This window comes from Mesitornis unicolor, unplaced genomic scaffold (assembly GCF_000695765.1).
Source record: "Mesitornis unicolor isolate BGI_N332 unplaced genomic scaffold, ASM69576v1 scaffold27620, whole genome shotgun sequence".
NCBI lineage: Eukaryota > Metazoa > Chordata > Aves > Mesitornithiformes > Mesitornithidae > Mesitornis > Mesitornis unicolor.
The window spans coordinates 34,412-57,528 of NW_010159403.1; the positions used below are offsets into that span (position 1 = coordinate 34,412).

General features: G+C 35.5%; 1 protein-coding gene across 1 annotated transcript in view; it reads right to left on the reverse strand.

Annotated features, from left to right (window-relative positions):
- Nucleotides 1-4,478: 4,478 nt before the first annotated feature.
- SBF2 (SET binding factor 2) overlaps nucleotides 4,479-23,117 on the reverse strand; it is a 69,181-nt gene continuing 50,542 nt past the window's right edge. The window contains exons 19-26 of the mRNA XM_010186574.1: nucleotides 18,978-19,104; nucleotides 17,480-17,607; nucleotides 15,375-15,608; nucleotides 10,637-10,741; nucleotides 8,270-8,460; nucleotides 7,750-7,837; nucleotides 5,287-5,418; nucleotides 4,479-5,030 (exon numbers count right to left, since the gene is read on the reverse strand). Of these exons, the coding sequence (XP_010184876.1) occupies nucleotides 4,932-5,030; nucleotides 5,287-5,418; nucleotides 7,750-7,837; nucleotides 8,270-8,460; nucleotides 10,637-10,741; nucleotides 15,375-15,608; nucleotides 17,480-17,607; nucleotides 18,978-19,104 (1,104 nt within the window). The 3' untranslated portion in view covers nucleotides 4,479-4,931. The remainder of the gene's footprint in view (nucleotides 5,031-5,286; nucleotides 5,419-7,749; nucleotides 7,838-8,269; nucleotides 8,461-10,636; nucleotides 10,742-15,374; nucleotides 15,609-17,479; nucleotides 17,608-18,977; nucleotides 19,105-23,117) is intronic.

Sequence of the window (23,117 nt, forward strand, 5' to 3'; positions counted from 1 at the left end):
TGCATATTCATACCAGAAAAAGAGACTTACCGCAAGCTTTCCTTTGAGTCAAGAGCCTGAAGCGGAAGTAGCCAAGTTAATTTTAACTTAAATTTTGACTTTTTTGGTAAAAAAGCAGTTCTAAAGATGAAGAAAACTAGTTGTTTTGAGTAAAGTAACAAAAGCAGAAGAGATTTTAGAACTTCATTTAATTTCACGTTAAAGCAAATAGTTGAACTACTGACACTAGCTCAGGAGGCACTAGGACCAAGCTGGATATTTTAAATAAAAGCTCTTTAAAAATAATATAATAAAGCATAGTATCTCTACAGGCATCTCAAAGAAACAGGCTGTTCAACTTCATCAAAACTCAATGGTAATTGGATCACCAAGTCTCCATGGTTTTTTTTTCAAAATTCCAATCCTAAATAATTTGCTTGCACAGAAATTTGAATGCTTTATACTAAACAATGTAAGTATTTTTGATTTAAAAACGTTAGTGTAAGCATTTCCTTCAACTACTGCATTAAAATACTTGCCAGTGATAATATGAACACAGCAGAAATAAAAATTAAAGTTTTAACTATTAAATTTATTATTATTTTAACTATTGTGATGGCACAAAAACAATGCAACACATGCAAAGCCTGAACATGTGTTAAAACATGACAGTCATTTTACCTGTACTATGGGTATTTACCATATTGAGCTTAATTCATAATTATACACATTTTTATGCAGTTATAATTTTGAACTTACTGGAGGTCTTGATGTCACGTGGGCACAGTGCTGGCTCATGTTAAGCCGACTGTCAACCAACACCCCCAGGTCCTTCTCCTCCAGGCAGCTTTCCAGCCACTCCTCTCCAAGCCTGTAGCGCTGCACCAGGTTGTTGTTTCCCAAGTGCAGGACCCAGCATTTGGCCATATTAAACCTCATCCCATTGGTCTCAGCCCATCGGTTCAGCCTGTCCAAATCTCTTTGGAGGGCTTCTCTGCCTTCTAGCAGATCAACACTTCCCCCCAGCTTGGTGTCATCTGCGAACTTGCTGAGGGTACATTCAATCCCCTCATCAAGGTCATTTATGAAGAGATTGAACAGGACTGGACCCAGCACTGAGCCCTGGGGAACACCACTTGTGACTGGCCTCCAGCTGGACTTTGCTCCATTTACCACAACCCTCTGCACCCGACCATCCAGCCAGTTCTCCACCCAAGAGAGGGTGAACTTGTCCAGGTCAGTAGCAGCCAGTTTCCTGAGCAAGATGCTGTGGGAAACTGTGCTGAATGCTTTGCTGAAGTCCCTCTGGGTGGAAAGTTTTATTAGCTTAGAACTTGCAGCATCCTTATTTGACAACCAATTAGTAAAAAGTTCCATGTGAAAAAACTCAAAGATTAAAATATCCTTAACGAGAATGTGGATGGTAATACTGCCCTTGGCCCACACAGTAGCCAAAATTGATCAAATACAGACAAAACCCCAGCAAGTAGGTGCGACAGTGACACTCAACATGAACTTTAGCATAACTGGGGTACTGGTAGATTAATTTCAGTTTTCTGACTCCTCAAAGCAACCACAGGATAATCATGAACAGACAAAATGTTTGGATGATCACAAATATGAAAAATGAGAAATGTGGTGCAGCCACATAGATATATTCCAAGAATATTACAGGATGAAAAGGCAAAATGACAGTATTTGGACAAGATCACCACATTTTTGTTATGTTTGCAGTTCACAGAATATCAGATACAAATAATGTGTGTGGGATATGATACAAAATTCTGAAAATTTGTTCCTGTGTCTGTTAGCTGTTTGTGTATTAATACATAACCACTGACCCCCACGTGTGGCATGCTAAGTATTTTATTATTTAGTATATAAATTCTGAAGTTCCATCAAAAGTAAGGACTCGTAGAAAATACTTGTCTGTTAGACAGGAAAGAGAAATTATTAATATAATATACCAGTAACAACTCTTCCAAACTTAAACTCGGTTCGTCCCATCACCTATTATGTGGGCATTTTGTTACTCAACACAGAGAAGGGGAAGCAATCTTCTCTCTTTATGTCAAACCCCTGATACTTCTCTTTTCTACAGTAGGAATGTTATGATACACAGTATGGGAATAGTGACGTGACATACCAGAGGTATGTGTTTACCTCAGCCCCAGCTCCTGGATGTGTTCATTTTTCTGGAAAATTTGCAAAGAATATGAAGATGGATCCCTTTGTACACAGAATTTTTCCCAAGCAAATTCTCTGTTCCTAATTCTCTACTGCTGGTGCCACAACCCAAGCACTGTCAAACCCTGCAGCTTATGCTAAGCTAACTTCTCCACATTTGGTCTCTGAATCTTCATTTTGTATAGTAGAGATCCTCGGGGACACTGCAAACTTTGTGTCTTCACACCAAGAGCCTATGCCTACCATTCCTTTGTGAATTCCTTATATAAACACCACAAATATCATACATCTTATTTCAGCTTTTATTTTGCTATTTTTAAGTTAAGTTGCTCAAGTCCATTTTCCATCAATACAGACACTAAAAATCGAGATCAACATTTAAGGCAACATTAGCATCCATGCCAAGCTCAATATGCAAACCTTATCGTCTAAGCACCGCAGCATCCAAGAATTGTCACAGGTCCCCTACCTCCGTCACACATTCCCTTTCCATTTCAACTCTGCTACCCCACACGACACTCAGTAATTCAATTTAGATACGCGTTTTCAAGTAAGACCTTGTAATTGTTCAGATTTTATTTCTTATGAACTAGATAATTTTTGCATATAAGGTGATATAAATGAGTGAGATATGTTTCAGGGTGAAAGTATGCAGTTGATTTATGTTGTGATACCACATAGGATTTTAAAAAAAAACCAAACAATTTAACACTATTCAACAACTTAGTATGAACACTATAAGTATCTAGCCTTTTAGTAAAGGCTACACATTGAGACTTGTTAGAATGATAATTTCGCTTTAAATTCTGATTTATTTAGTCTTTAGTGTTACTGCTGTCAAGTGTTTGAGTTAAGGATGCTCAAGAGTAACTTTTATGTAAGAATATTTACAAGTATACAAAAGACCACATAGTTTTTAATACACCCATTATTCTTAATACAGAGTAAATAAGGATTTGTCTTGTGCCTGTGGAAGTATTTCAACATGTGGGTCTTGCTTTTTTCTCTTTTACAGTAAAAGGAAAGGTTTTACTTTTCCTTAAGAAGTGTATTTATTAACAAGACGGTTAGCATACATATATCACATAACATACAAGAGTTAAAATTAACTAGTTACAAAAAAAGCAGTGGTATGTATACTTTCATATAACATAAGAACAAGGTCAGCATTTTACAAAGTACATATAAAAGTACTTCATATACAAAGAAAAATACAAATGTGCAAACACCATTGTCACAGGTGGAAATCCGTCAATTGAAAAATGCTAGAAAAATCCTTCATATTTTTGTTTTGAAACTGCAAATGTATTAAAAACAGCTGCATTTCCTATTGTGTGTGGTGAGAAATTTATGTTCCTTCTGACAAAATACGTTAGTTATAAAAAAAACCACAAACAATTTAATAACTGAAAAAACCTTATAAGTAGAGTCAGTTTGGTTAGGCTGACATTAAATTACAAGCAGAACATCTGGAAAAATGAGAAAATAGTGAATCATATATACAAACCTTTTGTAATATTAGTGTACTATTTAACATATTAACATTTCAAAATAAAAACAATGGCTTAATTACCTACATATTCTACTCAATGTCATCGCTATTTGTAGATTGTAAAATTGCTACTAATTTGGGGCTATTAAAAATGTTTCACCAGGATTTAAGCTGAACAAACACCATTTCATCAAATGTAAAAATCTATAAACAGTCTTCCAATTCATGTGCAAAAATTTTTTACAAAGTATCAAATCACGACACATCAAACCTCATTATGTACATATTTAATATCTGTAGAAGTTGTTAACTAGCTAGTATTGTTCTGCTAGAACTTACCTCTGTCCTGCAAAATGTCCGCATTCTAAAGATTACAGTGCAAGTGCTTGCTTCATTGTTTAGTGCATTATCATGGTTGTTATTTTTTATTTTACAGTGAGCAGAACAGCACATAAATTAACATATACAACTCACACATAAGAGATCTTTCTTCTACTGAATTCCTAGCTTGTTGTTTTCTGTTTCTCCTGGATAGCGTCGGCCAGTTTTCTTTCATGTATCCCATTGTAATTGCAACCAGAGTCTAAAATAATAGTGCTATCATCTTCAGATAATCCCTAGAGTTTGAAATTCCATAACAACATTGCAGAAGCACTCAGTAAAGCACAAGATTAGAGAATGACCTGCACACTAAGAAGACACTTGAAAGTCTGGTATTGGGCCTTTTCACTTTTTGGACTTTAAAAATATCAACTGTCTCTAAACATTGGCAACCTGATACATATGTCACTGGACTCACAAGCTTCATTTATTTATTTTCAGGAATTGTAAACATGTTCCCTCTTATTCATGACTAGCTTGGAAATAAGAACATTCTGCTTAAAAATATAAATAAAGTGAAAATACACTTCCTGTTGGAGGGAAAATTTCTACAATTTCCTTTGGACAGGTTTCCTAACAGAATAGCTCTGAAATGAGAAAACCAGAATTAGATGATAGTGCAAATACAGCCCACTTTTACAGCTAGGACCTGTACTGAAGAAAGTGGAAATTTAGCATAAATGAATTATTATTTTTCAATTATTTCCCTGCAGAAGAAAATAGCAGTTACAGTGGTTATAATTATTAAACAGAAAAGGAACTTCAGCAGATTATGAACTTTTATGGCTGAAATGCAAGGAAGGCTGGTTGTCTGTCAGTAACATTTCAGAACTTAGCTTCTTACAGGAAGAGGTGCTTTAAAAGTGTCTTTATTAGGGAATGCTTTTCCTTTCTAAGCATCTGAAATGCAACTCTGGATTCTATCCATCCATTGTTGAGCGCTCTGTGCGTCTTGAGCGCAAAAATTATATACACGTTTATTTGTCTTCAACTGCAAGGGAAAAATAAGAAAAAAGGAACATGAAGGCAGACAAGTCAACATGCAAGAAAAGAAACTTGCAAACTTTAAACTGTAATACTCAATGTACTAATTGGGTCTGAATTTATGAATATATTATAAATAAACTGAGTTGGCATGACAGCTTCTTCCTAGCTCACACCTTCCAGCAAGGCTGAAACTAGTAGGTTAAATGCATCAAGAAAATAAAGTTTCACATAAAGATCAAGTAAAGACCAGATATACTTACATCAAAAAATGCTTTTTCACTTGCATGTTTTGGGGCTCCAATTGTTGGAGAAGCAGGAATCACAGTTTCCACTTCTGCAAGGTCTATGTGTCCCTTACAGCTTGTGTCCTCACCAGAGTCATAGTATCGCAGCTAGACCACAAGAGGAAAAAACCCCAAATATGCTATTTAGATGGACCTTTCACTTCTTCTTCCTTTCTCCTGGCTATAACTTGGGGGCATGAAGGGTAAAGGTGGGAGGCACAAATATTATTAGGACCCAGGGACATCAGACGTGGGAAATTTCTAAGACACAACTGACAAAAACTATAGGTTTGGTATATACAAAATTGTGGGACTGGTGATAGCTCTTAATCTGCCAGCCCTCTGTTTGACATTGCGGGGTAATAGCAAAGTCACCATCCACTCCTGTGCAGACACAGAGTTGGGAGATGAGCATTTTGTCACCAGAGTTTCAGAGCAGAAAAGCTTCAAATAATCATGCATTGCTTCTGGGCAGAGGACGTGTGAAGGATGAAAGCAGAACCTGGTCATCAGGATTCAGTGTTCCTCATCAGTTTTTTCTATCAGAAACCACTTCTTCACTGATCATTACCTTGAAACTAACACAAAAGCTTTGCTTCACCAAGGATTTAACAGAACGCTTATTCTCTGTATTTCAAGAATTTAAAATGATCAGCAAAAATTTAAGTATAATTTTAGATAATTATAAACTACATTTTTATAAACTCACATTTTCTTATACTGCACACAGTGGATGAATGAAACTTGCTTTTTTTTTTCCTCCTTGCAAAGGCACTTTGATATGAATGTTAACCACTCTCTAAACTGAGTTTCAATATGCAAACAAGTTCCAGACAAGAAAATCTGATACTTGCTTAAAAAAAATAAATAAAAAAGTTCCCACAAACCAATACAAACATAGAGCAAACCTGCACAGCAAAGGTCAAACAACAGAATTCCAACTAAGATTGACCTGTTCTACTTCTGCATCTATGGTACTCAGGAGGGTATCTGGTTATGCAAAAAATGTGGAAGTGTTTTTTCTTCTGCAAAATGGACTTTTTCTCCTGCGTATCAGGAAGAATAATTACTATCAGCACATTTGTTGGTATTTTACCATACTAATCTAGAAATCCTTAATTAGCATTTTAAAAGATGCCTGTCTTTATATTATTTATTTTTAAAGTGTATTGTTTACAATAAATTAATATTTTTACACAAAAGCATACATGAGTTGCAGAGGTTAGAACCCACACCGTGTGGAACATTTGGCTCAATGAAGATTACTGCTTGATGTCCCAACTTTATGTTTAAAGTACACAAGACCACATATTTCCATTGCAGAATTCCGGCATACAATGTAAATTGGGTAAAATGTTTAGACCAACAGATCTCCTCTGTTTTTAGTGCTTCTTGCTGGAAAATTATTTGTCAGAATATTTACAAATAATTTTGCTACTAAATTTACATCACTATGACTAATCTAAAATACTCCTATATTGAAATTATTGTTCAGTCAGGAACTTGGCATTCCAGAACTTTTAGAAATACAAATTTGAGATGAAATTTTAACTTATTTTAAGTCATTTACAAAATTCAAACTAATTTCAGAGCAATGTGTGACCCCGTTCTCCATATTTTAAAAGACTTTAATACAGAGATTCCAGGTCAGCTTTCTCAAATACAGGTTACAGAAAAACATTAAAAAGCCAAGTGAGGTAAATGGATTTTTCTGCTGAAATAATTCAGAATATGATTTTCCAGAGTGTATAATGCCCTTTAATTTGCAAAGTACCTGAGGAACAAAGTGACTGTAAAATACACACTGAGCATACATTAACTATTAGAGTTTCAACTTGAACGCCTGAATTAAACTTGCTATCAGTTACGATATTAGCTCTCAGCACGCCAAACGTATTCTAGAAAATACCTTTTACTTTTTTGAGTCTCTAGTTCAGAAACAGTTTTTAGTTCTTTTGGAAACTAAAGAGGTCATATTAAAGGGCAAATTATGCTCACCACTTAATTGCTTTGTGGCTTTCTAGAGTTAGCAGTGCTTTAAAAAATTGCTTGTAGTGCTTGTATACCACAATGCCCAGAAAATATCCTCAGACACTGCCTTTTATCCCTGAAGGCATGAAGCAGGCAAAAAATGTTTGGGCACAATCAATAATGCATGACTTCCAGTCCAAGAAGTCTTTTATGATTATATGCTAAACAGTTATCACTGTTTTTTAAAAAACCCAAAATACTAAAAAAACCCTGTCCAACCAGAATGCTGCATCAGCTCTAAAATACACAAGATAAACATAGATATATGGTCTATAATGATGTAACATAGACATTGCATCTGAAAATAAACATTATTAGTATTATTTGTAAAATCAATCTATACAAACCCAGTAAATAAAAAAGCAGCAAACTAGTCATAAAAACACCCACTATTTGAAAAGCTTTTACCTGGTGTTTTGTCACATCTAGCACAAACCAGCGAGGTTTCCAACCTTTTAGTAAAGCTCCTCTTTTGTATAGCGTACCTTCAAAAGATCTGAAAGGTATAGAAAATACAAATGGCATTTGAGTCCATAATAACAATACTGGTGTTATATAAACGCTCCAAAATGGCTACATACATATTCAAACACTTCTTTTCCTGCAGTAAAACAAATTGGTTTAAAACCAATAGTTTTGTTATTGGTAACTGATACATGGATAAACATGGTTTCACTACTTTGGATGCATTAAATGTGTGCCTACAATTCACTTGTGCATATAAAGGGGAAGACTGAAAGACAGCGCTCAGAGAGAGAGGCCCACTCATCAAGACAACTAAATGTAATCCAAACCACAAAGGAATAAAGTAGTCACAAAGCATTCTGTGCATATGAAAATTTCTTTTTTTTTTTTTCTTCCCTCTATGGCAGAGACTGGTACCCATCTAATACAAGGTTCATAAATAATCCATGATTATTCAGTTTACCTATTTTCATCATTCTTTGACGTGAAATGATTGTACAGCGTCGTTGTTCTATCTACTCCATTAGAGGGAGAGATGCTTGCACTCTGTTCCTCACCCAGCCCACTGTCAGGTATTTCCAACAAAGACCTCTTCTGATAGGAATGTAGATTAGCTGACATCATCCCTGAGGAGCCAGAAGGATGTCTCCGCAGCTAGAAAAGTTGAATAGAAAAGGAAAAAAGGTAATGCAATGTGTCTTGCATTGTAAGATTGTCTCAACATTATGCTGATAATATGTGGTACAACACATAAGTTGTGAATTAGAATCACAGAATCATAGAAATGTTTAGGTTGGAAAAGACGTTTAAGATCATCAAGCCAAAGCTCTCTGTTTGGCTCATCTTTTGGCACATGGGGCTTGCTTGCTCCTGCGCTTTTAGGATTTCCTTCTTGAAGAATGTCCACCCTTCATGGACTCCCCTACCCTTCAGGACTGCCTCCCAAGGGACTCTGTAAACCAGTCTCCTAAACAGGCCAAAGTCTGCCCGCTGGAAGTCCAAGGCAGCAGCTCTGCTGACCTCCCTCCTTACTTCTCCAAGAATCAAAAACTCTGTCCTTTCATGATTGCTATGCCCAAGACAGCCTCCAACTGTTACATCCCCAACAAGTTCTCTGTTCACAAACAACAGGTCCAGCGGGGGACCTTTCCTAGTTGGCTCACTCACCAGCTGTGCCAGGAAGTTCTTCCATGCACTCCAGAAACCTCTCAGACTGTTTCCTCTCTGCTGTACTGTATTTCCAGCAGACAGCTGGTAAGTTGAAGTCCTCCACGAGAACAAGGGCCAGAGACTGTGAGACTTCTCCCAGCTGCTTATGGAATATTTCATCTGCCTCTTCATCCTGGTTGGGTGGTCTGTAACAGACTCCCACCATGACATCTGCCTTGTTGATTTTTCCCCATTCTTACCCCTAAACACTCAACCTTACTGTCAGCATCATCAAGCTCTAGACAGTCAAAACATTCCCTAACGTACAGGGCTACCCCAACGCCTCTCCTTCTTCTCCTGTCCCTTCTGAAGAGTTTATAGCCATCCATTATTATAAAGCAAAAAAAATCTTCATAATACAAGTCAGTGCTGCCTCAGAAGAGAAGTCAGAGGGATGGCAATTCAATGCATTTATTAAGCAGAAGGGTTCACATGGTGTGAGATACCAGTATTGCAGAAAAGCCTTGTATATTCCAGTGACATAATCTTGAACAATGTTTCTCTTGTTTTCTCAGAAGCATCCAGAATTAGTCAGACATTTGGATACAATACATTTCCCTAATTTCATAGGGAAGAAAGGGATGGGAGGGAAGGAAAAGAGTGTAGTTTCCAAGAGCTACTTTATAGATCCATATTATTTTAGTAGAATCTCAACAACCTGGAACAAGAGGGATCCTGAATTTGATGTTAATCTAAATGACAGCATCCTAGAGACAAGAGTTCTTTGGGGTTGGCCCTTAGCTTTTGCTTTTATCTGAGAATCCTGAAATAACACCTAGGACAGGAGACTGATATCAGGTGTGTTTATACTTGCATTTTCTTTTCTGCTTCAAAATCAATTTAAAAATCCTCTAGATTTTATCCTGTTAGGATAAAACTGTTTTCATCTTGAATTTGTCTGGGGTGTAAAGTGAACTTGAATGACTATGACAGAAAGCATATTGCTTTCCTGAGAGCAATGGACAAAGAGCATATTCAAGCTGTGCACTGTGACCATTGCACAGAGGCTGGCAAATTTGAACAAGCACATGAAGCTGAAGAGTTGGGTACAGTCTTGAGCTGGTAGCTCAAGTTTATAGGGAAAGCTCACAAAAAGCAGTATCTTCTAGTGCATGTAGACAGCAAAAAGGCAGTCTTTGGCTTAGAAAATATCTATATCATCAGCTATTCTTTTTACTGCAGTTGAGAATTGGAAACACAAGCATGAACGCTTCCTACCTTTACTACAATCTACAATTCCAAAATTCCATTTAGACATGAAAATATCTTTACTCATCTCTGAAACTCTGTGATATGCTTTCGGCTACTTTCGGTATCTGAGGGTTTTTGTACTTGAAGAATCTTTTAAATACATAAAGTCATATATTTGTGTATTAGTCAAATGCTCACGCTTATGTATGCTTTAATCTACTCTGGAAGAGCAATTAGATAAATAGCACAAGTATAAATATGTTTTTCTACATGCAGAAATACAGAGCCAGTATCATGAGTTAGAACAACATACTAGATTTTTCAAAAGCAGGATTTTACTCCAAGAAATACAGTGATTTTGTCAGTGCCTCAGGTAGCCTATATAGCCAGAATGAAATTATTCTGTTGGATGAGATCTTTTACTACTTACATTGTCTTGTCTGGTGTCATCCTTTAGATTCATTTTGACCCTTTCCCATAAAAGCTGCCACCTTTCTGGGCTCTGATTTAATTTACTTTGCAACCTTTCGATTTCCTGAAACAAATAACGAAGGTTTTCTTAAACATTTCTAACTGATCATTTCCTGACAATAATTTTCAGACAACAGTTTTCTAGTTAATATTTTTACACACAGAACTTTTAGGCCATGTTGCCCAGTAAAGTACAAAAACCTCTGTCAAACCAGCTGTAAACTGAACTGAACCAGACTCAGGAGTCAAAGGCAACCAAGTACAGCATCAGCCACGTCATTCTTCTTGCATGTCCCAGGTTGGAGGACCCATTATGCTTTTAACTCTCTGCCAGTTCTCCTGAACACACAAAAATCAACAGCAATTGCCGTAACAGAAACATGACAATGATAAGGATATTTTATTAAAAATATTTACAAAGAACAAATTCTGTGCTGTGACACTGACGCTGTACATTGCCAGTATCAACATTTACCCTGGGATGTAAAATGGGATACAAAGCTGTAATAAAAGAAGGAAATGAAACAGAAAGATTTATTCAGTTTGGATGCCAAACTGTAACAACATGTTCTTGTTGTGGAACTTGGGAATATGACCTGTATTGATAACCTCCAGTTAGGGTTATTTCCTGTTAATAAGACAGTGCATGCCAAATTAAGTAAAAAGAGGCAATTTCATTAGTTCATGTTTCCTTGTGAACACTCATCAATACATTTGTCATTACTTTGCAGTGGTCCATATTCCTTGTCATGCTTCCTTCCTATATTTTTATTTTCAACAACTATATTTTTATGAAAATCTGATTCTTAATGAAATCAAATTAAAAGCTATTTTGCAAATCCGATTAAGAATTGATGATGGAACAAAAAAATTGCCATAGGACAGAGAATTCCCATGCTATATAAAAGCCAACTAAAAGCCAAGACATTTATTTTCAAAACAGAGACAGTATGTCTCTGACTTTATTCTTCTATTTCAAATGATTCAAGTAGATTTCATAATATTCTCCAACTCCTATTGGTCTTTTAGAAACACAGTTTCTTCAGGAAATTGTTACTGATTGAAAGACTTACAGAAAAGAACTATATTTTAAGGTAAGAAATAATTTTTGACCAGGAAATTAACTCCTAGACCAAATTTTGAACTCTGAAGTGAAAATAAAAAAGCCAGTATTTGACAGTGGAACAGGTGCAAAATATGTCTACAAACTCTTCCTTGCTGAAGGTAGATTAGAAAATTCAAAAGTAAAACTAAATATAAGAAATCTGGCTTAACAGCAAGAATCTAACCAGAGATTTTAAACACTGCAGGTAGTTGAAAGCCACTTATACATTAAATATTATGGGACCCTCTTCCGGCCAAGAAATAAAACCAGAATAGTTTTGTTTGGAGTATCTTCATAGGTACATACAAAAATAAGGCATGGTGAACACAAGCCAGACTAAAAGCTTCTCTAGGTTACTTGTTCCTCTTTCAAAGTGCTGAGTGTAAAACGCTTCCTGATGGGATATGTGTGACAGCATCAATTTACCACAGATTTTTTACGTAAAAGGTTTTCCAGTATAGGGCAAAAGGATATAAGCTCTTTAGCACTAAAAGTCAGGTTTTAATCTGATCATTCTCTTTCTGCCCTAGTCTTGACTTCTGAGTCTTTCTCTGTAGAATCTGGAAGCAACTGAAATTTGTTACTTAGCAACTGGGTCACATTCCTTTTTTTTTTTGGCTCCACAATGAGTAGTGCTTCCAGAACTTAAAATGAAAAGCTTTCAACTATCTCCTATATATATTAACAGTAAAAGAATAATATTTTCCTTTAATAAACCCCATGTAAAAAACTTACATGGCAATAAATTGCTAAGATTTATTCTTGCTCGTTCAGTTTTAAATTTTATTGAAAACATTACTATTTTTTCCTTCCATGTGTGGAATGGACTATGGCTACATTTCTTTGAAAGAAAAATTCCTTAAATTTATCTTTCTGGTTCATCTCCTGTTGCCTAGACTATACTGAAGACATGGCTCTTGGATGTGCTACACTGTGGTATTATTGAATTTTACGAGCAAGGAAAGCGAGTGCTTACAAAAAAACCCAAAAAAGCAGCAGAAATCTCAAAGTTCCAGTAAAATGAGTTGGTTTTGAGTTTTGTGGAGAAATCTACCTTTTTGAATGGAGAAATTATTTCAAAACTATTTCAACTAATCTCTGAAAGAGAAAATAGAGGCATATGTGTACAACAGTATTACCTTTTTTAAAAAATTCACAATTACCTTTTTTTTTTTTTAAGAAAAAAGGATGGGTAGTTACTCTTACTATCCATACCTTGTTTCTAATTTCTATCATGCAGAAAGCCCATCAGAAAATGGTCTTAAAGGGAAGCACCTCTGTTTGGTACTGCTTTCGAACATCTATGTCTCCAAAGTACACTTTTGAGAATGTAAGATTTGAACAACCTAGGTTATATTTGCTGGTGGATGATGTGGTAGAAGTGAATTCAGAAACTTTATACAGAAATTTATTTTGAAATGCATTTTATATCTACAATCTTTAAAAGGTTTGAATGAAATGTACCTATCGGTTAACTTCCTAAAACTCATAAACATAAGGATTTATGGAAACCACAGAGCCACCACACATATCTGGTTAGAGGTGGATTGTTATGTCTCCAAAACACATTAGAACATTTACTGCTACAGAAACCACAACTTTTGTTCTTAATAGCACCACATTCTACCAAGGAAAATCCTGAATTAAGACATTCAATAACTTCTCTGTTTCAGCTTTACATCTTGAAGACCACTATCTCATTTTCAATTGAAAAATATCTTTAGACCAAACAAATTTGATCTTATAATTATAAAAAAAAAGAGACTCAATCTTCCCTAATAATTTACCACTGCTAAATATAGTCTCAGTTCAAACATTTTTTGGATACCACCACATTCTCAATGGATTTATGATTAAAGATAGGTCTTTATCCTACATCAGCAATAGCCCTAAATTAACAACTTGCTTTAAAAGGAAGTTCACATTGCTTTTAAAACTCAGAAGAATATTTTTGTAACCTTTATACAACCTTTTCAAAGTTTTCCAAATATTCCTCTCCATTGCTATCTTTTATTACTATAATCTAATTCACAAATAACATTTAAACTCTATAAAAGCTGACCCACACATCTTTGGAATATAATATGGCTAATTTCCCCGTGATATGGCAGTTTCTCACAGCTGTGGATATAGATAGTTTGGCATCTACCTCAGGATGAATCACAGAACGACACTGTTGCTATATTCCTGATGTACTTCTGGCCTCCAGTTACCTGATATGAAAGCTCTCTGTTTTTTTGCTCAAGAATTCCCGATATGATCCCTGCTGAGAGATTGCTCTGTCTTTGCATTTGTGAAATTATAAGCTCTGAGAAGTCCCGGCTGTTTTACTTTGAGTCAAGGGGAGTTTTACAAGTGATAATTATTTTTTTTTTAATTGGGCATTGTTCCTGTGTTTGATCAATTATGATTGGAAGGAATGGACCAAAAAACAAAAAGAGCAATGTGCCAGAATAAAGCTAACTCTCTAGCAAAAGCAAGTCTATCCTCAAGGCCTCAAATCTGTTCAAAAACTTCCTGCCCTTAAGACTTGCTAAAAATCATCTTTGATTCACAGGAGTTCGGGAAACCACAGCATATCCCAATTTTCCAAGCATCACTTTGCAATCCCAGCTTTAATATAAGGTATAGCTTACAAATAGTTCTCAAAATAAAAAACTGTACAAAGTGATGTATATCTGAATATCCATGTAGCTGAAATGAATAGCTCCAGGAAGTGAAGAATGCTGTCATCATTTTTCTGCACTATCAATTAAGATGATAATCTAAATATTTGGGCTGTTAATTAATTATATATAAGCAACCAACATTTAAGAAAATATGGATTTTAAATCATTCTAAATAACTACAATTATCATGATAATGGGATCTTTTGCATCTTCTAATGAAGAAAGGACAAAACCTAAGCAGCCTACACAAGCCCAGACAAGAAAAAGCCAAAATCAGGAATCTACTTTAAGTACCAAAATATTCTGAAGAATCTATATTTTCCAGTTTGGTCCTAGTACACATGAATAAACTAAGAGCAATCATGGAAAACTGTTTTGATAAATTTGGGGCAAGATGTTCAGCTTCTGTCTGTGCATCTGCCTCCCACTTGTTAAAATCCACACGTATCAGGTTCTGCTTTCTGATCTGTCTGGAAATCTGGGTCTGTCATTTTACCGCACACCCACTTTGAACTGAGTAGAAAGAGGACAAGAAAGTTAGATTCTGAGTTTGCCCAAATTAAAATAATAGTTCCTGCATTTCCTATAAAAGGAAAGCTAAAAATTTATTACACTACCTACCTCATAATTTAAAAAAAATCGTGAAAAACTGAATCCATTACTGGCTTTCTCATAGTTGTTGATTACTATTAAAGTGTACTCCTAGAAAAGTGTTCATTCAGAACAACATAAGTTTTGCAGGAAGTCTGATTCCCAGACCAACCCCCCCTTCTCAAGATCAACCAGTCAGTTTTACTAAATACCTGTTTTGACATCTATCATGATCCTTTGAATAATAGCATAGACAATAATTTAAATAAAAAGTAATTACGAATTTCATGAGCATAAGAGAATTTATTGTTCTGTGTGACACATGTACTTACATTTAAAAGGCTGCTGATGGCATCAGGTTGTATTTTTTTCACATCATCATAACACGGCCACACTATTTTCCTCTTAGTCTGAGAGACTGTGCCATCCGTTTGGTCAGCTTCCTCTGAAACACTGCATTTTGCAGTTACCATGGTCCAGTCATAGGAAGGACCTGTAGCCAAAATCTCTTCTACATAATAATCCCACTTTCTGAGGCTGGACATATTTACATTTGGCTTCAGTGCCTATTTGAAACAAAGTTTCATTATAATACAGAAAGGAAGTATTTCAGTTTCAGACTTACAATACAATACTTCTATTCTCTACGTTATTCTAAATTGAACAGTATATTGCACCAGGTGAGTAGCGGTGCAGTTTGGTAATTTCCACAACAAGATCTTGGCTCAGTCATGTCAAAACCTAAAAATAATACTAGCTTTGGGAATATACTGCTCATTTTTATCCTGCTACTAAACCAGGTGCCTACCAAGAACTCTAATTCCCTCTATGCAGTTGATACCCTCACAGTCTTTGTCCCTCCTGTTAAAGAAACAAAATGCTCTCAACAGCAATCACTCTTCAATTTTTCTCAGCAGAAAATCTTCTCTACCATCAGAAAAATGAGACAGGCTGCATGATGTAGGTGGACATGGCACTTGAAAAAGCCACAGTAATATCAAGTAGGCAGCCAGAGATGGCAGATCTTTCAGAGCAGTTCATACAAATCACTTTGCATTATTTTTTTTCTTTTAATAAATAAGGTAAGACTTTCAGTTTGCGTGCACCTTACTGGAAGGGTATTACTGCCTCAGGCAAATGGGCAGTTTTAAAGTCTGAGGAGTGATGCTCAGTCTTAATGACTAATTCTGCTACTCTGACACCATTTCATATGAGGAAAAATAGTTTCTTCTAAAAATGAGAAAAAAACCCACTATCAAAATACTGAAAGCTATTCCTGATTGCTTACTAATCAGGCTACTGCTTACAGCAAAGTGGATAGGACATACAGTGAACAAGCAGCCCATCAAGCTCCAAATTCATCACAGTGATGAATCTACCGAGAAAACAGACGTTTCTCTAAAACAGAGACAGCTGAAGCACTTCCTATCCACTGAAAGTCACCCTCTTGTTTTCTCCCTCCACCCTCTTGCACCACCACTTTATTAGGTGAGTATAAGTGTGTGTGGGTTGAAGGAGGGTGCACTGTTGACTGCAGAGTGGTCTGATGCAGACTCAAAATACCTTAGGGAAAATAATTTTTTTTTCTTTTTTTCTGCTTTTTTTTAATGAGGTCAGTTTATAGAGCAGACCTGAGTGCAAGGTGCCATGTATGCTAAGGTACATTGTGGTGAAACAACTTGAGGAAAAAGGAAAACCAAAAAACACCTACAAAAATATCAGTGGCGCCATGGCCTCCGAGACAGTGGATACTGTACCATCATTATGTTTTCTGGTGACCAGCAGTGGACAGACATACAAACAAATGATTTATCAGGATGACGCTCACTGCCAAAGCAGCAGAGAGCAACATAGAACATCTGTGTGGCAGCGGATAGCAGGAACACCTTAAAACAGCCTTGTCTCCAGAACTTCAGTAATAACAGCACACTTTTCTTGCAGTTCATGAGTGCTTGAACAGGAGTGACTGCTTCCTCCCCGCTGTTGCGGAATTCTATAATAGTGAGTGTACTGTGGATTTTATACAATTATATGTCCAATCTAGTGGGCACACAGATGTGATTCAATCAGATAGTTATGAAACATATCCCATTACGACTCTAAACTCATTTCCCCATAACTGTGGTTTGCAGTTTGTATGGTTTTTTTTTAAATCTGTGCAAACTCTAAGATAATTTTTATACTCATTCATATAATGAAATGAAATCAAACAAAGGTCCTCATTTACCTCAACAGGATGTATAAATACATATTCCAGAATTTGGCCAGAGAATACACTGGGACTGTGAGACACCGCTCCAGTCAGTCCAGTTGGGTCAGCTCTGTCCATCAAATGCTTAATTCAGTTGAGAACAATTGAGATATCAAAAGGAACTCAAGGAATCACTCAGAATAACAAATGACCTAGTTTTGGTTTTGTTTTTGTTTTTTACCATACCTCTATTTCTGCAGGGGCATAGAGGTAATTGAAGAAAATAGGGCTCCTTTTGTGCATCTTCTCAATATACTCCCAAATACAAATTCCCTTTTTGGCATGTTTATCTCCTTTATCTTCAAACAATGTCCCTAAGGAAAATAACAGCAGCATCGCATACACTAAATAATACATCACAAACACTAAAGCATCGCTATAAGGAATTTCAGAGACTAAACATACAGTAAAATCTACTATCAAATGCCATTGCAACGAGGGATCGTATTTGATGAAACAACTGCTGTGCTTTGCAACTGCCGCTCTGCCACAAGTTGATAGAATATCAATAGCCTTACATTTATAAATCTGTTCTGAAACTTTCTGAAGTACTTGAGTGCATTTATGACTGTACCATTCTGCATGCAGCTACGTGGACTCAGCAGACCACCAAGCTTTGCTAACGGCTTCTGCCCTCACCACCCGAGGTTATCAGTCCTTCCAATCTGCTGGACCAGCTCCACCTGAAATTACTTGCTAACTCATTTCAGGGAAAACAAATTAGGCTAGCATAAATAAGTTACTCATAGATTTGTGCTATCTAAAATTACTTTGGAAAGGTGTATAGTTTATCCAAAGACCACTGTAAACAGGATTTTATATTGCATTAAATGCTATTTGGAAGCAAGCTATCCTAAACAAACAAACACCACCCCACTCCCCAAACTGTAGATCCATGTAACAATCCAGGTTTGAAGGAACCACAGGAGGTAATTAACTCCAACTCACTGCTTTTGTTCAAATGGAAATAAATAATGGGAATTAACTTTTTTGTTGAAATGAAATGGTTGCTCAAGTTCAGTCTGTTCCACAGTTACTACACTTTTTTAGAAAAGCATTAAAATTGACCACACGCCATGAGAAACACCCCACAAAGCAGTGGAATTCAGAGCACTTAAGTGTTTTGCTTAGTGAACAAGTTCCAAGAACAGCTTCAAATGTAGTTGTGAAGTCTTATTAAGAGGGCTCTGAGGGTAGATAAGGCCTTGGAATCAGTAAGGTCGCACACGACAGATGGAATAAAAAGGAAATACAAAAGAAGAGAAACACTGGAGAGAGTGCAAGAGAAAGTAAGAGATAACAGATGGAAAGGCTTTCCTTTCCTGCAATCTCGTGCACTCTCTGAAGGATTCCTGAAGGTTTTGTTTCTGTTAAAATAAGAGATTTACTAGGGGAAACTGAACCATACGGATAAATTGCTGAAAAACCCTGAGGGATGGCACTAATTTCTTTCATTTTCTCTTAGTCTTATCAGTGGCATGGCTGAGGAATAATTAATTCAGAAAATTTTACATGTTCTTTACCTCCTTTTTGCTTTACATTCCTGAAATGGAAGTCATTACACCATCACCATGCAATTACTGGACTATATCAAACTAGGCAAATCTTTGTAGACCAAATATTGATGAGAAAAATACTGACAACACTACGAAACCAGTATGCAATAAACAAACATCACACATACCATGCTCTAGTCTTTCATAGTCTGAATCCAGAAGAAATGTTTTAAATCGATTTGATATGTGATGAAAAGCCAGAAACTTCAGATAATATTGATTGAACTCAAACTCTGTTGGGTATTGGTTATGAATCTAAAAAAAAACAAAAAAAGGAAAAAAAGATATCAAGATATTGATATAATACAAATAGATATGGAATAAATAAAAACGGGAAATACACAAAAAAAGCACAATAATTCTCCTGTCAATGCTGACAATACACCCATAAACAACTGTATTCTCTGTACACACAAATCCTTTTACATTTTGTCTAAAAATATTTTAAAGCTAATTAAAATCTGTCAGAGCAGATGCGGTGTACTGTTTAATAAGCAATATTATACTCTGTACAAAACCCAGGATTCTTCAAAGTATTCAAACTGGATATAAACCTTTCATGGTAACTCCTAAGACACCATGTAACTTCATAGGCAAAGCTGCCACTCCCAGATGTGGCTGGAAATCAAACTTAAATGGGAAGGTTTTGCAGTGGACTTCTTGCTATTGCTCAGAACCCAATGTAGCAGACACGTACAGAGGTAGTGCTGGAAATGATATTCCATCTACTGTTACCGAAACAGATAATTTCTAAAGTACTTGCTAGTCTACGCATCCTTCTTCCCTATCAAAATTTGCACAAAAATATTACAGTATGAGAAGAACAAAAAAAAAAAAAGAAAAGAAAAACATACTGAGGAGGTGTCTTGGCATTATTCTTTTAAAACAGTAAAAACAATGTAACATCTTAAAATTGTTATCCTCAGTTATGCCTGGGATCTATCTAATTCAGTGAATGGCTCCAACATGAGTCAGGAGCAGATATTTAAGAAAACAATACAAGATTATCAGAGTACAGCAGTGCGGGAGACTCTTCACAATTGCTTCCTCTTGATCGTTATCAGAAAGAGCCTGGTGTAACATATTAAGCATGAAGTTTCATATTAATGGCAAAATTTTTAGCATTAAGTAGTGATGATATTTATACTTGATATACATATAAAATTAAAGATTCTGAAGTTAATCTTGATGAGATATTGCTCACAGAAATTTCCTGTGTTAATTTCAAATTTACTCTTCTAATAAGTTTATGAATTGCGATTTTATTTTCAGAATTAAGCATGGTAATTAACTGAAAGTTCCAAATTACAATGGAAATAAGTACAGTTTCCAATCAAAAAAGGAACTGCTGACTGAATTTCACATTTGAAATATGTGCCACTGTGCTTTGTCTGGCTTCACATCAGACTTGTAAAATACCTTTAGTTCTGCACTCTTCCTGTGTCTTGCCTTTTGCGTTCCCACCACTCTTATTGTACCATTCCATCTTTTCTCTCTAATCTCTACTTATCATTTCCTCAAGAGAGGAACGGGGTTTTTCTAGTACTTATGGAAACTAGTATTAGCCTACCTGAAGTTCCTTGATGTTTAGATTTTCACACGTGCCAGTTGAAAAACAACAACCAACCAGCTAAAGAAAGAAAACAACTATGCGTTCAGCAAGAAAAGGTTATCTACTGAACCTACAACAGTGACAGGAAAATCCCTTGAAAATACATATAAACACATACACAGCATTTCAGTCAGAGAATTTGTTGTTATCACATATCAATATTAGCTTGTGGCTAGGCATGTAAAATGCTAAGAGTTTAAGATATCTCAGTTCAATATACCTGCACTTATTTTATCCCCACTTCTCCCCTGATACAAATGACTACATTCCTGCATTGTTTTGTAAAAATAAAGCTAAGCAACTTTTTTCTGTAATAAATTCAAGAGTTCAACTTCCTAGACAAAGTAACTTTTTAGTTCTTCTTATAAAAAAGAAAATATTTTTTTCTGGCATATATTAGATTAAAATATACTCAAGAGTATACCAATTCTGTTCAAAAATGACAACGTACTTTTGAGCTGAAATGCAAAATGCTCTGCATATATGTGTGTATTTAGACACATATATGCAAGTAGTTTAGTGTTCATTTCCTACCTTGTGTTAGGAAAAGTTTTCTTTAATATATTGTAAGAAGGAAAGGCTACATTCTGCTGTTTGACATGACTTATACAGGGTCCTAAGTTCTACTTATGCTCCAATCATTTTAATACATTTGAAGAGTTGCATGAGTAAGCTGCTACTAAAATTCTCTCACGGATCTAGGTGTTGTGAGCGATTCCATTTCTGAGACTTCTGGAGCTACAAGTAGCTAGAAGTTAATATAACTTACTTTTTAAGTGAAAACAACTATAATCAAAATATTTCTTTGACAAAGGTGAACATTGTAGTTATTGTCTGTATTTTAATGGCTGTGGCTGATTTCAGCACACTTGGAGATAGGAAAGATGCCACAGACAGGTGAAGTGACTACTGTTATTGGTATTTTGTTTAGCTGCAGTGCAGTCTGCAAAATTTAAACATTTAACATGGCTGAGCTATCAGGGAAAAAAGCTCCTGATAAAATATGCCTTCAACATCAGAAGTTATAAATTAGAAATTCAACAAAGGAGAAAATACTCATATTCATTTAAGCAATTAAAAATAAATAGAAAAGATATTATTATTACTGTAGGTGATGTAATCACTTATGTTGAGGCTAAATATAGCTGGTTTCTCTCTGATAACTCTTTGGTCCCATTTCAGATAATTCATTGATTCTAAGAGATATACTCAACATTTACATTTAATTAGAAGCAATGTTTTACACTTCACAATTTCAACACATAGCACCTAGAAAGATAAATCTACAGGGACAGGGTATCTTTGAAAATTACAGCTGCACCGTTTTTAAAAATGCTTAATCTTCATAATATATGAACATTTAAAACCTGAGTAAGCTGACAGCTGTTTCTACTACAATTATTAGAGAAACTCAGTAGTTTAGAATTCTTTTTTGAATCACCATCTTCCCAATTAGCTTACATGTCTCCTAAAAGTATTTAATAATCTTACACTTCTATCAGCTTTCCTTAGTTTTTCAAGGCATTTTGGTTTTGTAATCACATTATATATCAACATTTACTTAGTTTTAAATAAGAAATGTTGTACTCCAAAACGTCCTGTGCTAGTGATCATTAAGAGGCTACTCCTGCAAACACTGCAATAACTGAACACATTTACCATGGGAGTAGCACATTCATCTCCTCTTACATAGGGTTCTGTAACAGAACTCCTTATTGAACTTAATAGAAGTCAGTTTAAGAAAATAATTCAGTTTTAATTATATTTAATAAATTAGCAAATAGATACAGAAGAAAAATAAGAAAAATTTCCTGCACTGAAATCACTTTCATAAACTCAGTCTTCCCAGAAGCAGAGAGAGTTTCTGTCAGATGCTGCTATTGTGAAAGAATGACTTTGTATTAATAATTCATCTGACACCTGGAGATACTGGCATAAACAATGACTTTTTCCAAGATGATGCAGTTCTAATTTAGGAATCACTGCTTCATTTGTTTTCTCTGTATCTTTAGTTTAACCCATGACATTTAATGCACATACTGGCTCTATGGTAACTTTCTTACTGTACCTAATATCTTGAGACTATAATGGTTAAAAATATTCTGAAAGGACCAAATGTTTATATCCAGTGAAGGGGTAATTTTTAAAACCTGATCTTAATATATTACAATTAAGGGTCAGGTCGCAGTCTGATTGGATTCTGTAGTTGTCTAACAAGTTACACAGAAAGCAATGAAACTTAACAGAAATGTTCAAGTACAAATGTTAAGTAAATTTATTTTTGATAGCAAATTTATATGAAACTTCAACCATCAGTGTGCATTCAAAAGTAATTTCCCTAGAGTTTACAACCATACTGTTAGCATTTGGTACGTCAGTACTATGCCATAGTAACCTAGAAGACTAATTTTCATAAGTCTGTTTTTAGGAAACTTACTCAGAGTTGCATTCTAAATAGGATTGTAAATCATTTAGCTTAAAGATTTTTTCTAATAACAAAAATCTATAGTGTCTCTATTACACTGATTATGTAGTAAAGCTGTGTTCCCATGTCTGTCTTGGCTTAAGATAACACTGGCTGAAAATAATAGAACCCCCCTAGGCAGCCCTATCTTTCCTCATGAGAAGTTACTGCCTCCTTCAGATTGACCTGCTG